The sequence below is a fragment of the Vigna angularis genome, chromosome 4 (assembly GCF_016808095.1).
Source record: "Vigna angularis cultivar LongXiaoDou No.4 chromosome 4, ASM1680809v1, whole genome shotgun sequence".
Lineage (NCBI taxonomy): Eukaryota > Viridiplantae > Streptophyta > Magnoliopsida > Fabales > Fabaceae > Vigna > Vigna angularis.
The window spans coordinates 13,774,195-13,792,021 of NC_068973.1; the positions used below are offsets into that span (position 1 = coordinate 13,774,195).

Below are 17,827 nucleotides of genomic sequence, written 5' to 3' on the forward strand. Positions count from 1 at the left end.
ATTTAAATTATAAATGTTTTATACTAATTTCTTATTTTTGATCTCTTTATGATTTATCATTACTTTATCATTAATAAACTTAAATTTGATAAATATATTTTATTTTTAAAAGTAGTGTATATATATATATATATATATATATATAATACAAGTGTTTTACATTGTCATATAAAAATTATATATTTAAAAATTTATTTTCTCTTTTATTTATTTAATTTGTTTTTAAACTTATTTATTGTAAAAATATCAATACATTTAAATTCAATAATTTAATATCTAATGTATTATTATTTTAGTTCTTATGTAGAAATATTGCTTTCTCTAATCAAAATGTCAATTATGTATAAGGTTGACATTATTTTATTAATCAATTTAACGATGATATGTATTCCTAAAATTTGATGACTTTTAAAATAAATAAATAATTATTTTTATTTTTATTTTTAATTTTATCATTTCTAATTACTTTGACATACAATAAAACATAATTTAAAAAAATATATTATAATTTTATGTTTGAAAATAATATTATTTTAAAAATAAGATAAATTTATTAATAATATAAACTATTTATATGATCATATAAAAATTTGTTATTTTATAATTTTATTTTACAAAAAGAAATTATATCTATTTTTTTGGATTAATCTATAATATAAATATTCATGTTTTAAAATACTTTTTATAGTTTTAGTATGTGAAAATTAAATTGATATTATTTGATAAAAGAACTAACATTAATAATATGTATATAGAAGAAATTGACACAAAATTTTAAATAATTATATTTATAAGAGAATAAAAGTAAACAAACAACTATATAGTGATTATTTTTACGAGAGAGAGAAAAAAATAAAAGAAGAAAAAAACAGTGAGACTGTGTGACTCCAGAAGCCAACATTGTGTGACTCCAGAAGCCAACATTGTGTGACAGTGAGAAAGAAGAGGAACGTCGTTTTAGTTTTAGTTTTAGTTTTATTGTAAAACTCTAAACCCTTTCATGTCGACCTCCGAGGACCCAAATGTAACAACGGCACAAGAGCCAGAACAAGAACAAGAGCCAGAGCAAGAACAAGAACAAGAAGAACAGGATCAACAATCGGAAGAATGGGAAACTATGGCTCGAGCGTGGCTCTGTTCCTTCCCGGAGGCGAAAGAAGTGAGCATGGCAGAAGTGGAAGCGTGGATCGACTCCAACCTCGCCTCTCTTCCCGAAGGCCTTCGATCCATGCCTCGCCCCGATCTCTCCAACCGACTCATCTCCTTCCAGAATTGCATCAGACTCCCCAACCAGGTTCCGACCAATTCCACCTTTTCTTCAGATCTCGTTTCCTTTAATCACACGCGCCGCTCTTTCTGTTCTCGCTCTGTATTTGTTACGGAGTTTGGTTTTCTCAGGAACAGGAAGCGAGTCAGCTTGATCTTCCGCAAGCGCGGTTTCAGCGCACTGATCAGTGGATTCCGGTGTATTCGTGGCTGGAGACTTTGGATAAGGATGAGGTGGTTAAGTCCAAGGAGATTTCTGACTGGTTAACGGAGAACCCTAAGGTTCAAGAACAGTTGTGCTCCCGGCATTCGCGATACCATTTGATGCATTACATAAAAAAATGTCATCTCAAGATATTAAAAAGAAGGGATAAGAAGAAGGTATTCAATTCCATCCATGTTCATTTTAGCACATTGTGGTTATCTGGTGCTCTTTTGATCCATTAAGCACTAATACCTAATTATCTGTAGTCATGGAATTGAATATGGTTTTTAATATTTATCATGTGTGAAATTTTTGTTCGGAGTCGACTTCATATATTTGTTTGCTCGACAGGGTTTAGAGCAGCCTGACAAAGACTCGCCGTTGAAGATTCAGAAAGATGTGGTGATGAAACACTCAGCTCCCCTTCCAAGTATGCTTTATTCTTCTTACCTCTAAATTGTCTATGCTTTATGCGGTGGAATCTTTGTTTCATCTTCATTCGGCCAAAATTGCACTTATTATCTATTATGAATTATCCTATATGTTGGAAGTGCATTATTGGAAACTTGTTTGTGGGAGAAATTGTTAGAAATGCTTTCAAACAAATGCAAGTGTAAATCCTCATGTGTAATCAATTTAATTTTGTGCATGTTTAATATCATTGTCAATAGTGTTCTAAGGCAATTGTAGGATAGTGAAGCAAAGCAGCCCACCGCTGCTACTGGACTCAAATAGCGTAGCAGTTTTCAATAGTTCAATAACTATTTTTTATCTGGGTATTTTTTGGTAAAAAATTCACAAAAAAGTTACCTCGGTTTGAACCTCTATTCCTTCTTAGTTCATACTCCATAGAACTATATGTTTTATCCGTTGTTCTGTTTTTTCTTATTCCTTTTGACTTTCATAGTTCATATTCTACTATTTGTTTTTTCCTAATTTGTTATGTTTTTCATCTATTAATTTCACTAATTTCTCCTAGATTGATGGGGATTGTGTTTGGATTGTTCATCATAAATTCATTTAAATTAGGGATTATTGCTTCCTTTTTTATTATGTGTAGTATAAAGTTTTTTGTTTGCATTATTATAATATTTAAAATATTGCTCATCCTGCTTTCAGCAATCCTGCTAGCGTTTCCAGAGTTAGCCGTAATGCACTGCTATGAGATCGATAACTTCGATGCATAATCAATTTATTCTGTTTTCAATATATTGTGGTTTGAGTTACTCTGTAGGGTTCAATTTCTAAGTTTTTCTCATTTTCCAGTGGCCATTTTTACAGGCTTCTGTTGAGTCAGTGCATGTCTGTGTAGTGTTGTGAGAAACCACTCTAGCTTTAGTTGTCCTGAGGAGAGAAATTTGGGTGGGTTAGTATTCATGTTGTTTGATCTTGTTTATACTCTTATATTTGGTCTATCTCCATATTCTTGTTTGCTGACTGGACTGGTGAAAATATTAACTGTTTTACAAGGTATGTGATTATATTCCCCTGAAAATGACATTTTGTAGAATTAAAAGGCATGCTTAGTTAACATTTAGCATTTTCTGAAATGTTTTTCAAAATTCTGTTGATGATTAAAAGTATGTGATAGAAACTAGTGAGTGAATGCTAACAGTTGGGTTGTAAGGTTATTTCCATCCTTGTTTCCCTTGCCATGAGAAAGCGGCACCTCTTATCAATTAACAATAATTAAGCAAGACACGATAAATTCATTTCCCTGGAAATGCATAATGCCCAAGAATATTTTTCAAAAGATGTTATGACAAGTGGGAATATCATTTCAAAATTCATTTTCTCCAAGTATAACTTCATGATTATTTATGAGAAACACCCTAACTTTTTCATTGGAACCTGGAGTTTAGTTTGCTTTACTATCTCATGCCCCCTCCCCATATATTTGTTATTTCTACTATGGTACTTTTATAACTGCACAATTTGTATACAAATGGCAGACTCTAGAAAATTCCTATCTGAATTTAAGATGCTCAAATCTCAGACATTTCTGTGTTCTTTTTTAAGTTTCTTATTTCCTATTCAGTATGGCTCATTTTTCTTAATTTGATTATATATGTCTAATTCTGTAAAATGTCAGACCATAAAACAATTGTGTATTTTGAATCATGCATGTGTTCAAGGATTTATGCTTGTACTTTTCATTTCTGTATATTTGTAGGTATAGGTGTTGATCTTTCCTCTAAACTTTCCAGGTAATTCTGTAAGTAATCTGCCCAAAGATAGTGATTTGTTCTTGGCCAAAAAAAATGAAGCCTATCGTAAATATGAGATGTAAGTGAATGAACACATTTTCTTTGTATGGCTACGTAGATATTGCACTTAATCATAGTCCAGTTCTCCTCACATTAATTTTGTTTCAGTTTAGTGGAGTTGGAGAAGCTGCTTTCCCCCGCATTCTCAAAGCAACCTAGCATATAAATCAGTTAGTGTTGGAAACATCAACTGTGGTGTCTGCATTACGTTTGACTTAATAGGTGCCCATTCTCATTTACATGGAATGGTAGATCATATATGTAAAAAGTAGTGTAGCGGAATTATTTTTACCATCATCTGACCATTACAGAAATTTCAGAAATGACGAATCTGAGCTGGATTGAAGTTTCCTAACGTGAGTAATTAAACATTTTTGTGAACTTCTGTGGGATGATAAATAATTGACACTAGTTAGGACTATACTTAACCAATAAAAAGGATTACCAATTATTTAAGCTATTTGTTCAATAGCATTCAGTAAAAAATATAAAATTACTATTGCACATACATCTATGATGTTAATCATCCCAGACCTCTGCATCATGCTTCCCGATACTTATAGCTGTGAATCAACGGTCCAATTCAACTATGATATTTGACCATAGGCAATTACTTCCTCCACGCAATCATTTTCTTCCTACATCCTATCACTTCCGGGATTTATTTTCCGGAATACAATAAATAATTCCGGAATTTTTTTTCCCAAAATTATTCACCCTCTCCTTTAATGGAAAACATTTCCCGGAATGTTTCGATGGGAGGGGAGGTGAAATTTGAAGTGGTAAAATGTTATGAAATAAAAATTTGTGGATTTAATCCTTCAAGAGAAATTTTTCATGGCCTGATATTGTTTATTTTAAATTCCTTAGAACCTGTCTTGAAAAATTCTGAGGATAGTTCTGCGGATGTAATGTTAAACTTGGCTTTGCCGGTCTGTGCGTGTTTTTTACTGCCCAAAGGTTAGTAAGTGGTGTTCAATATTTTTTAATAACTTTGAAATCAATCATTGGAACTATGTCTTTCATAGTTTCTGCATTGGGTCCTTTTGCAGAAATGAATTAAACGGGCAAATCATGAAGAACGTGATGTAGGAGAGAAGCTTAACACACTCGGATTCTTTTCATTTCAAAAATTTGTATATTGAACTCCCGGAAGCCATCAATAATGGAACTAGTCCTTAGGACATGTTGATTCTGGAACACGAAGCCTGGAAAAACGGTGCAGTTAAATTTTCGTTGTCTATATATTATGCATTATGGAGAGGAAAAAAACTATAAGAAAATGGCCATGCAAAGCCATCTGTTATGCAGGCGAGGCTCCAAGGGAGGTTTACACAACCAGCAAGGAGTGGATATAGTAGGCATCATTTAGAACCCATTTCTCTGGAACTGAGCATGATTGTTGGCCAAAGCAGGCAGTGCATAAGATGGTGGCTTCAGCACTAAAACCGTGGCCACGGAACACTATTCTATGCCTTGTTTTCAAATTTTCTCCAGGGTGATGTTAACAAGAGATGGACCAAGTGACTTTTGGGGTTCCTGTACTTCCAAGTTTTCTTCCTGCATTTTCAAACTTCTCTAAATCCCTGAACTAATCTTTTGACTAGGGTAAAACAAAAATTCTGTCATATTTATTCTACCCATTCCCTTTTACTCACTTTTCCTCCTAATCTAATGTCGCAGGATCCACACAAAGAATTCGTCTTCCTCTCCCTCACCACCACAACACACCCCTCATCAGTACAACTTTTCTCACATATCATCTTTAATCTTCAAGTACATCATTCCACTCGAATAGTACAACTTTTCTCACATATCATCTTTAATCTTCAAGTACATCATTCCACTCCAATATGGTAGGTAGGAAAGAAACTAGGGATTTAGAATTACAAATTTGTTATGTAAGGTTAAAAACTGGATTTCGATATCCTTTAAAAAGTTCACCGAATTTTAAAACCTGGTTTTATTCCCACATCCGATACCATTAAATCAGATTTTAAAATTCAGTATATATATATATATATGTTTTGGCTGACCTCGTTAAATGCTTTAATATACTTTGTTTAAATGATAAACACTTTAATCTACATTGTTTAATAATTTAAATTATATGTTTGTCAGTGTTCTGATTTATATTGTTTAATTCTTTTTAAAATTTTCTCAACTCTATTTGTTTAGTATAAGTATTTGTTAAACTTAAAAAAAAAAAATTGTTAAGACAATATCATTTAGAGAGACAAGATCGTCTAGTAACGATTATTTTGAAGTTTAATAAATAAATATTTAACAAACACTACTTTTGATATCAACCTTAGACAAATATCTAGTAAGTTTAACACTCTTGAGCTAAATGATACAAGTGTTTTAATTCTCTTTAGAATTTCGAGACACATCAGTGTTGATTTACAAGTATAGATTCTAATAACTCTCAGTAAGAGGATTAAATAATATAAGAAAATATGAGAACTTGTGAAATTCTTTCTTTTGTTCTATGAACATAATTATAGTGTACCGTTACAATGATAGCAAAAGATTATGTATTCTCTTGTGCAAGTCCTCCTTTTTGCTTTCTTCAAGAGATGACTAATATTTAGAGATAGTTGACTTTGTTGATATTAGGTGGCTTTTCGTACGAAGATATGTATTTTTCTACACCTTAGGAAGAGCAATATTATTTTTGCAGTTAGAGCTTGTATGGTTATGGTAGGACATAAAGCTTTAGAAAACATTCCAAGAATGTTTTCCTTTCTCATAATGTCTTTCTGATCCTTGTGCAGTGTTTTTGAGTATATCTTGGTGTTGATAATATCTGCACAGATAAAGAGGGAAAAATCAGAATAGACAAGGTACAGTACATAAATGCATCTAATGATCTATACATTCATATAGTGTTAAAGCATGTTTCGTATCATAAGCATTTAGTGTAACTCTAGCCTTTTTCAAGTAATGATAATTGACAAGATATAGTGTTTATTTCTTCTTTCACTAGATGCACTTTTGACAAAATGTTATTTATTCTTTTATACATGCCATGTCATGATTTGTTTTATAAGTGTTTATTAAGAATGTTCTGATGTGCGCATTGTTCAGACATTATACATCTCCAAACGATATTTCATTAAATGTTGTTTGTTAAACTTCAAAACTTTGAGATGTTAAATGATTTATGCTCTTTAAACGATCTTATGAAAAAGGCTTTTGAATCTTATGTTGTTACTTTCTCTCTAATGTTTCATCATCTAACACTTTTTTTTAATAAAATTTTTTTACAAGTCTCCAGATTTCTTTGTATTGAAATTATCCTCTCATTGAGAGCTTTGAATTTGTACTTGTTTTTCAAAAATGCCTTTGTTGTGTTTGTATATTCAAAAGTGAATCAAAACACTTGGTTATTTTAGTTTAGTTGAGCTAAACAATCTAGTCAAAAAGATTAATATTGAACCAAGAGTGGGTAAACTCATCTATCCAGGTTAGATAGTTTGTAAACTAGGAATGATAAAACACGTTGTAATCTTTTAAAGATAAGTGGAACCCCTTAAGTATGTTAAAGAAGAATTAGACGTAGCTTTATTAAAGTGAATCAATATAAAAATAAGTTTGTCTTGTTTGTTTTCTTTCCTAAACGTTTTGCTAAACACTATTTGAAAACTTAAATATTTAATATTTGTTACAAATTGTTTAAGTTATGTAAAATAACTTAAAGACTTATTTGAAAAAAAAAGTTTTAAAAACTCTATTTAACCATCTTTTAGAGTTTATAATGTGTTTCAGTTTTTATAGAATTAAGAAGAAGAAAAAAGACAAACTAATAAACTATTCTAAATAAGAGTAGAGTTTTTTTTGAAGTCTTTCTTTTTTCTTTCATTCTCCTAACCATAGCTCGGGTAGAAAAATTCATCAAATTCCATGACATTATGTGCGAAAAATCCTAGAAACTATTGGTTTGGTGGCAATGTTTCTAATGTTAGGTTAACAAAGAACATGAAATAGATTTCACTGGGGTCGTCGTCGCACAAGTGTAACCGACGTTAGTATTGATGAACCTAAAATTAAATTAATTCTAAAGTAATACCAAAATAGTAAAAAATGTCAATAGCATAGCCAACATAGTAAATAAATGTTATACTTTTGGCTATTATAATTAGTATTATTACTTCTATTTAAATGATTAGTTATATTAGTATTTTGGCACCCAAAAAAAATGTTTATCTAATAATAACACAATCAAACAAATAAGAAACTATTTCTGATAAAAAAACATAAAAACCAAACATTTATTATATTCATAACGCACGTAAAAAATAGGGCAAACATTTTGTCCTACGGGACATGCGAATTTATTCTAGGAAAAAAATAGATTCTTAAGAAGAAAACAGAAAGGATAAGAAGGAAGGAAGAAAAGGGAAAGAAGAATTGTGTTGGGCAATAGCTATAACTAGAATGTAACAGGTGGAGATCAATGGACAGTGATAAGCTAACAGAGGAACAAGTGTCGTGCATGCTGCATTCGCGTGGCATGGTTCTTTATCTCTCTTTGCACCAAATTAGGATCATAAACTCATCCTTTCCTTCGTCATTTTCCACCAAAACTTCTACTTCTTCCTCTTCCTCTCTTCTTACACCACTTTCTCTTTTCTTACTCTCCTCTTCAACTCTTTCTCTCCTTCACCACCCTTCTTGTAAGTGTCTATCTAATATATTTCTCTTTTTCTCTCTTATCTAAACACATATATAGATACAGTTTTATCTGTTAGTTTCACTTCTGTACTAAATCTTTGCATTGAAGACTAATTCAAATCTACAGCAAAAAGAAGAATATACGAGGTTAACTGTTCTTCTTATGGTTATGTAACGACTTTGTTTAATTTTGTTTCTATAGGAAGTGAATAAAGAAGAAGAAAATGTCTGGTGTGTCTCCAGCAATGTCTCGTCCACCAGCAGCAACGGGAGAAGAAAGGGTGTCTTCAGCAGGCATGGAGTCTAAACGGCGAGCAGAAGAGGGTTCACATGGTAGCATGATGGGTTCACTACGCATGATAGAGCTTCAGCTTGTGGCCTTCATTTTGGTGTTCTCGGCAAGTGGCCTTATCCCACTCCTTGACCTAGTTTTCCCTGTACTTGCCTCTGCTTACATCTTGGCACTCTCATATTTTGCCTTTCCATCAAAGTCGTCATCATCATCATCAGGTTCATCTGGGTCGAGGACTGAGCTCTTCAAAGGGAGCAGAATGTTCCGAATGTATGTGGTTCTTGGAACCACTGTGGGGTTGTTCTTGCCATTGGCTTATGTGCTTGGAGGGTTTGCAAGAGGGGATGAGCATGCTGTGCGTTCAGCCACCCCTCACTTGTTCTTGTTGTCCTTTCAGATATTGAGTGAGAACATCATTGGAGGGTTGTCTTTGTTTTCACCACCTGTGAGGGCCATGGTTCCCTTGCTCTACACAGTCAGGAGGATCTTTGTGGATATTGATTGGATTCATGATGTCTGGCTCAACAAGACTTTGCCTGTCAATGCCAGGTTTCAGGTATTTTTCTTGCACCAAAATTATGAACTCATCCTATAACTTGGGTAGATTTTAAAAGATGAAGGAAATGACTAAAATCTTAATGGAATAAAATATGCTTTTACTCAGAAATTATGACTTTAAAGATCTTTACCATAAGTCATTGATCTTCCTATACATCTGGTGATTAATTATTAGACTTTAAACTTTTATTTGTTATCAGACTCACCTCAATTATCTCTATCCAAACTGAAGAGTTGTGTATGAGAGCAGGCATTCCTTTTCAAGTTATTCACTTTTCACAATTTAAACAGATAATTACTTCAAATTAGGGTGTGCATAATAACCATACAGAACCAGTTACTAAAAATAATACTAAAGAATTTTGAGTGGTGATTTGGTTTCTATGATTCATTTTTTAATAATGCACGCCATGTCTGGTGTGCATGTATATGTGTGAAAAGAATGACTTTCAAGTGTTGCAATGCATGTAGGACATGGCGTGGGATTTGTTCGGGAAGTTTCTGGCAGTGGCGAATCTGGTTTATTTCTCCATCAATCTATTCATGTTCTTGGTTCCTTGCTTCCTTCCAAGAGCTTTTGAGAGGTATTTCGAAGAGAAGGGAGAGATCTTCGCTAAGTCAGCAGAGGACAAGCGATCTGTGGTTCACAACAAATCCCAATTTCCAGAAAAGAAGACAGATTAAGAGCCAATTTCACTTCACTTGCAATTTTCAATACTTGACTATTTTCTTTTTCTCTTAAAAAAACGTTTATGACTGTATGATGATATGATATGTGAGCCTGGGGACTTCAAATCTGGCTCCTTCTTTAGATTAAGAAACTATGTGGTTTTTTTATAGATTTTATGTATCATACATGTTAATCCTAATCTGGAGATTTTCTAGACTCTTGTTCAATAATATCACCAGCCATCTTAAAATCTCAACACTTTGGATGATATCTATCGTTATCTGACATACATTGGAGTTCTAGAAAGACCCTTTTAACACTGTTTTTGTTGGCGGAATTGCAATAAATTATAAGCACAATAGTAAGGACTAGCAGATAAATCCATATGTTTACTTGAACTTCCACCTAAAATTTTTGAAAGAGGATACTGGAAAAATAAAACAATTTTTTTATAAAATTAAAATTAGTCTATACATGAATTAATTTATGAAAAAACTTTTTTTAAATTTATTTTTAATTTTTACATAAATTAATTTTAATTTATAAAGAATTTAATTTGTTTTTTTTTCTATTTTTTCTAAATGTTGTATAGAAATTAATCTGGAAGAGAAAATTCAACTTAATCATCGGATTTGGTCTGAGTTTTATGAATAATGTACACATAAAATGGCAAATAGTAAGAAAATTATTGCATCCGCATTTTTGTTATGTTTAATATTAGAAAACGATATGATATATAAAAAAATGAAAAAAATAAAAAAAAAATATAATCAAATGTATATATTGTGAAAATATCTGCTAATCATTACTTTAATCAAATGTATATATGTAAAAATGTCTACTAATCATTATTCTAAAATTCTGAATTTGTTCCTTATTCTCAGCGTGTGGAGGATTCCTTCCTTTCTAACAAAAAGGTTCTTCTGCCTTAAGGAAAAAAAAAATGCGTGTAATAGGTAGAAAGACTAACTAAATAGTCCATATTATATAGTTTTTTTCAAATTACATAATGGCAATAATGAATTATTACAAATAATTCATAATTAATTATCTTGTAATAATTCAAATGAAAAATGTAATAATTGTTTATCTTCTTCAAAGCCACCGGCTCCCAAACCCTCTCATGAAGGAGGGTTAGGTTCGGGTTAACCTTTTATTTCCTTTATTTAAAACGTTAACGAAAAATCTTTCTTCAATTTCACTTAAGTTCAAATGAAAACTTATATTCTTTAACTACCATTGTCTTTCGTGGAGTTCAACAGCAATACATTGAGTGGTAAAAGGAGAGTATTGTTGAGGTTAACGTTTTTTTCAATACTTTATGTAATATTTGCTTTTGTTTGTTAATCTGACAATATCAATTCTTTGTTTCACATTGAGTTTCTTTATTTTTTAGAAGTAATTCAGTTACTTTTGCATAACCATTTGTCTCGATGCTTGATTTGGTTATTGGGATATGTGGATTGGGCTAAGTGCACTAGTTTTGTTCGATGGAATGTCCCATTGAACTGATATTTTCTAATGGTTGGTCCCTTCACTTTGGAAAACTTAACCCCTTTCTAATTTCTATTTTCTTTATAAACTGGAATGAAGAAATCAACTCCCTCTGTATCAACCTCACTCTTAAAATCTTATCCTCATTGTCATCTAGAATCAATAACATAAGTGAATATCGCTGCATTGAATTCTCTGAAAGGGTTGTCACATGTTGGAGAAAGCTATTGTTATTGTTTCTATTTAACCCGTTGCATTTGCTAACCTAGAAAGTAATTAGAGTAGTCACTCCCAGTGCAGTGAGGTATTAGTTGATACATTTCAGCACAAATGTGGTCCTGGTCCATTGTGTCACAAATATTATTATGCAAAGATTGATAGTTACAAAGTCTAGGAATGTGTTTGGACCATTAGTATTTCCAGAACAATGAATATAAGAGATTAGGATAAAATCTTGAGAGAGTCCTTTTGGACACTGTATGGTGTTTCTACCGTAATATGTTGTTGTTGCAGCAATGTGTGTATTATCATAAAATGACATTGGTCAATTCTACTGTTAATTTATCACTATGAATGATTTAATCTTAACCGAAGTAATTTTGTTGGTTTAAATTGTATGTTTGTATACTACTCTGTAACTGGTTTATAATAGGGAAGCATGTGGAAATGAAATTAGTGTATTTGTTAGTGTAAAGAATGAGGCTAATGTTGAGAATGAGGTCGCCGAAGATGTGAGTATGATTATTCACTTAGAGAAGATGAATCAGAAACTTTGTCTAATATTGATGATTGTGATGTTGGTGTGTATCTTCAAATTGAGGAGGAGAAGAATATCAAGAAGATGTTGTGGGAAGTTGTTAACCGAGTGTATGTTATGGTACATAAATTTATCTATTGTTTTTTATCTATTGTATACCATAAATAACTTAAAAGTTGAGAAAAAAAATTCATGAAATCCACTGACATATGAAGAAGTGTCACGTCATTTTTATTTTAATTTAGGCTTTATTATATAGCATTTCTTATTTAAAATATGATTTCAGTGATATATAAATAAACTATTAGATATTAGATTTTAGCTTATTTGAAATTTGATTAACATAAACTATTATTTTAGCTTATGAAGTCAAGGAATTAACAAAAAAACTTATTCCCCTCCTTCAGTTTTCAAGCTCCCCAAAAATTGTAAATGTCTTTCCGTCCATCGGAAGGCTTAAGGTATGTGAATTAGATGCACTGATAAGCGTAAATCACTCACTTTGGCTGCTTCACTTAGATACTGAACTTCTGAACATATCAATGCTATTTGTTCTGATTGTGTTTGCAATTAGATAAATAAATAATTGATTAAATTAATAGATTTAAGGTTTATTAGTGCAGTTGAAAATGGTGCTTGTTTTCATGTAATAATTATTTTGCATAATATGAAGGATGGAAGACCAAAAGAAGTACTTAGTGATGTTGAAAACCTTACAACAGTTTCCTGTATTATTGAGGGACGATTTAGTATAATTTTTTTAGTGTAAAATCACCACTATAATGAAACAATTGTGTTAATTAATACATTATGAAAATCTTATTGTTTGTTGCATTAACTAAAATTGTCCCCCTTATTACCATGAATATAGAACCCGAAAACGTTTTTTTACGCCTAATGTAGCTTATCATTATATTTTTTTCATGGTTTATTATTATATTTTTCACATAAGAGAAAGGTCCATGGAATACCCTAACACATAAGACTTTATGGATATTTTGTCTTATGAGCTTTTTTAATAAGAGATTTTATTGGTCTTGTGGGTTTTTTTGACTCCAACCCACGTGTGTTAGAGCCAAAACCTATAAAACGGGTTAATTTGACAAGTCTAGAATTTGGTAAGAAGAATTTTATTAACTTGTTTTTCTGAAAAAAAACATTATAGGAATCGTGTCTCAAAATGGCAAAATACATTGGAGGCTTATAAATTCATAGCAACCTCCTTAGCTAGGTTAGCTAAGTTGGGTCAAAGCTAAAAAATAAGCTATGGTGATGTGGAAAAAAGGAAAAGATGGTGCAGAATTTGGTGAATTTTAAGGAAGAAGGCTCATTGTGCTTGGATGATGATGGGGTGGTGTTTGATGGTGCTCTAAGAGATGTTAGGCCAATTCTAGAGGAAGGTTGATAGAAGAGACCGCATGAAGTGTTTTAGCCTTTGGTGACCTAAGATGAGTAGTATGATCCAAAAATAATAGCTTAACATTACTAATATTCAAAGATGAGTTTATACAGGGATACCTCTATTTGTAGGTTTAAGATGTCTCCAAACTGTAGAAGCAAAACCCTAAAAATGCTACATTGACCTAAGGTGTCTCCAATAAGAGGACGACATGCGGTCACTACTCATGGAGAATCCTTTCCATTCTTAGAGTGAGATGTGTTCATTAACTATGAGAAAACCTCTCCAATGCATGACATATGGCCAGTATCACATGGGAGGTCCACAGACCCTTATCCATCAAGCTAGGTTAAAACTTTGACCATATTGTCAACCTAAGCTCATGGGCATCCACTTTGGGTCAACATTAGGTCTTGACCTTTGTTTACCCAATTGGTCTAAAAACCCTATACTACTTGGTCCAAAATACAAGACCCAAACAAAATCATATACTACTTAGCCCATAATACAAAGCCCAAATAAATCCTAAACTACTTGGCCCAAAATACAAAACTCAAAATTATTCCTACTCTAGAAAGTCCATGTTGGCCCAAGATGGTCCAAGAGAGGGAGTATATGTTAAAACAAGATTGTCTAGAGAGATTAGACTGTCTAGAAACTCTTGTTTTAAAGTCTAACAAACAACACTCAATGAAATATTGATTATAGAATGTAATGTCTAAACATTTGTATGTACTAAAGAATGATACTGAATGAAATAAGTGTTTATCAGACATAACAGTTTATCCAAAGTATTGAACAAGATAAACATTTATAAAGAATAAAATACTTAAAGTAAATTATGTTTAAACACAAATAGCGTGTGATATAATAGAAACATATTCCAAGTAAACATTGAGTTAAATGATGATGCCTAAGATTTAATATCCAAATGTGTTAAACCACTAAGCGTCTAACAAAACAAATCATCTAACATATCAGTATAACGCGCTAAATGTTATCAAATGATATATTAAATATTTGATATCTCAAACGTGTCTAAATGCATAGACATAAAAAGCATCAAAGGTTGTAGAACTCCTAATAGAGTATCTAAATATTACAGCGCCAAAACAAAAGATATAACGTCTGAACAAAATAAAGCGTCTAAAAGTTAGTTTTGCTAAAGCATAACTAAACGATGTATTATAACTTAGATAGCTTTATGAAACAAGCATATATGAAGATCATATCATCTAAGTGTAACACATCGAACGCATTGGCTTCAAATGATTCTTTTATTAAACGATACTAACATGTTCTAAAGTGTTTTAAACACGCAACGTGTACAATGATCATCAAAATTTAAAACATTTAATGTTGTACGAAAAAGTGATTCTTTACTTGCTTGCTTTTCTCTCTTTGCTTGTTTAGGTAATGTTCATGCTTTATTTAGAATCTCTGCACAAAGAACAAAAAGATGTTGAGAGATAGGAAGACATTCCTATAATATTTTCTCAAAGCTTTTATCTTTGAAAGACTATAAGCTACCTATGAAAGAAAGCATTAATAAAGCATTGTCACTATACAACGTAGACCAAAGTCTGACTAACTACCTAATAGGCTATGAAGACTATTTGGAAGGCAACTTTGTGTCCAATGGTCATCTCTCAATGAAGATTGTCTAGAGAGATTAGACTGTCTAGCAACTCTTGTTTTAAAGTCTAACAAACAACACTCAATGAAATATTGATTATAGAATGTAATGTCTAAACATTTGTATGTACTAAAGAATGATACTAAATGAAATAAGTGTTTATCAGACATAACAGTTTATCCAAAGTATTGAACAAGATAAACATTTATAAAGAATAAAATACTTAAAGTAAATTATGTTTAAACACAAATAGCGTGTGATATAATAGAAACATATTCCAAGTAAACATTGAGTTAAATGATGATGCCTAAGATTTAATATCCAAATGTGTTAAACCACTAAGCGTCTAACAAAACAAATCATCTAACATATCAGTATAACGCGCTAAATGTTATCAAATGATATATTAAATATTTGATATCTCAAACGTGTCTAAATGCATAGACATAAAAAGCATCAAAGGTTGTAGAACTCCTAATAGAGTATCTAAATATTACAGCGCCAAAACAAAAGATATAACGTCTGAACAAAATAAAGCGTCTAAAAGTTAGTTTTGCTAAAGCATAACTAAACGATGTATTATAACTTAGATAGCTTTATGAAACAAGCATATATGAAGATCATATCATCTAAGTGTAACACATCGAACGCATTGGCTTCAAATGATTCTTTTATTAAACGATACTAACATGTTCTAAAGTGTTTTAAACACGCAACGTGTGCAATGATCATCAAAATTTAAAACATTTAATGTTGTACGAAAAAGTGATTCTTTACTTGCTTGCTTTTCTCTCTTTGCTTGTTTAGGTAATGTTCATGCTTTATTTAGAATCTCTGCACAAAGAACAAAAAGATGTTGAGAGATAGGAAGACATTCCTATAATATTTTCTCAAAGCTTTTATCTTTGAAAGACTATAAGCTACCTATGAAAGAAAGCATTAATAAAGCATTGTCACTATACAACGTAGACCAAAGTCTGACTAACTACCTAATAGGCTATGAAGACTATTTGGAAGGCAACTTTGTGTCCAATGGTCATCTCTCAATGAAGGCTATATAAAGAAGATTCGCATAAGAGAAGAAATGTTAGAAAAAGAACATATACAAGAAAGATCATTGAATACTTACTCTGTTGCTCTCAAAGTTCATATCGTCTAAAGTGCTTCATTCTAAGAAAAAGAAATTTACAAGTTCTCATATTTCATTGTATTGAATTTATCCTTTCTCTAAGAGTTATTTGAATTTGTACTTGTAATCAAAGTGAATTAAAACACTTGTATTGTTTAACTTTATTTAGTTAAATGTTCTATACAGTTGTTTGGGGATGATACCAAGAGTGGTTAAACTCAGAGTAGTCAGGATTGACTAGGGGAACTAGGAGTGGTTGATAATACTCGATGTATACAAGGAGTGTTTTGTACTCACTTGTAATCTTTAAAGAATATTAGTGGAACCCCTTAAAAGGTCTTAAGGAAGAGTGGAAGTAGCTTATGTTGAGTGAACTGGTATAAAAATACTTGTGTGATACTAATTCCCTTGTTTAAAACTTTTTCCTAAAGTATATTATTAAAAACACACATGTCTAACAACTAATGCAAATCAGCTAACCCCTACAATAACAACTATTACAAAATAATTTAAAACACTATTCAACTCCCCCCCCCCCCCCCCCCCCCCCCCCCCCCTCTTCCCCTTTCTAGTGTTTTCCGGCATTTCAATTTAGGCCAATGTTCTATAGATGACTTTAACTCTTCTTGAAAGTGTTTGATCATGGCTAGGGGGTATGCCATCATCCTTTCCCTCTTGAAAAGGATTTCCCTCAAATCTTCAAGTTGGTTTATGGCAACATCCTCTTCTTCTTGGAGATGTTTGTTTTTTCTTCCCCTAGGGTCAAATACCCTTATACTTATAACACAAGATAGTACAAGTGTTAGTAGAATAAGTATATGAAGAATGTAGCTCCCAAGAATTATACACCTTTGATCAAATGAATAATCAAGGTCTTGGTTTTGGGGAGCATTTTCTTTAAACCTTTTGTTTGCCTCATGTTGAATGTATGTGCTTTTAGGATGACTTCTCATTCCAACACAAGGTTTTATTTGGTGTTGTCTTTCCATTCTTCTTGAGGAAGATAGTAAGAAGACCTCTGTTATTTTTCTAGACAACCTTTTGGCCCTTACATAATGACTCTTTTGTTAGGGCACTCTTTAGACTTATGTTGATTACCTTGCCACTTAGAACATTGATTGTTAGAAGTGTCTTTGTTTTTCTTTTTATCTTTTTTTTTTCTATTTTCTTTCTCATTTGTTCTTGATCCTCTTCAACTTAAGACGGTGTGAAAGGATGAACTAAAAAATTTCTTTCATTATGAGTGATGGTTATTTCATTGGTATGGCCATTATGTATGGATTCTTTGTCAAATAGTCAAGGCCTTCCCAACAAAATATAACAAGCATCCATTGGTACTATGTCACATAGCACACTATCCTCATAATTACCTATGGATAGCTTAACCATCACTTGTGGATTAAGTACCATTTCCTCTTCATCATTAACCCATTAAAGTTGGAAAGATTCAAGATGGGGTAAGATAGTTAATGCTAAT

General features: G+C 31.9%; 2 protein-coding genes across 7 annotated transcripts; both read left to right on the forward strand.

The window, feature by feature from the left end:
* Positions 1 to 845: 845 nt before the first annotated feature.
* On the forward strand, positions 846 to 4,116 carry LOC108329942 (uncharacterized). 6 transcript variants are annotated; one of them, XR_001832272.2, is made up of 5 exons: positions 846 to 1,294; positions 1,399 to 1,647; positions 1,823 to 1,901; positions 3,645 to 3,757; positions 3,847 to 3,913. XR_001832272.2 is itself a non-coding variant. In XM_017564336.2 (5 exons), exons 1-5 carry the CDS (start codon positions 1,001 to 1,003, stop codon positions 3,902 to 3,904), a joined length of 759 nt encoding a protein of 252 aa, XP_017419825.1. In that variant the 5' UTR covers positions 846 to 1,000; the 3' UTR covers positions 3,905 to 4,116. The 6 variants fall into 6 exon arrangements, 5 of the variants coding, with proteins under 5 accessions (XP_017419825.1, XP_017419826.1, XP_017419827.1 ...); XM_017564336.2 differs by having other exon boundaries at positions 3,679 to 3,757; positions 3,847 to 4,116; XM_017564337.2 differs by having other exon boundaries at positions 1,405 to 1,647; positions 3,679 to 3,757; positions 3,847 to 4,116.
* A 4,090-nt stretch (positions 4,117 to 8,206) lies between these two features.
* LOC108330868 (uncharacterized) lies at positions 8,207 to 10,191 on the forward strand. Its single transcript, XM_017565453.2, has 3 exons — positions 8,207 to 8,417; positions 8,618 to 9,263; positions 9,737 to 10,191. Exons 2-3 carry the CDS (start codon positions 8,640 to 8,642, stop codon positions 9,947 to 9,949), a joined length of 837 nt encoding a protein of 278 aa, XP_017420942.1. The 5' UTR covers positions 8,207 to 8,417; positions 8,618 to 8,639; the 3' UTR covers positions 9,950 to 10,191.
* Positions 10,192 to 17,827: the final 7,636 nt, after the last annotated feature.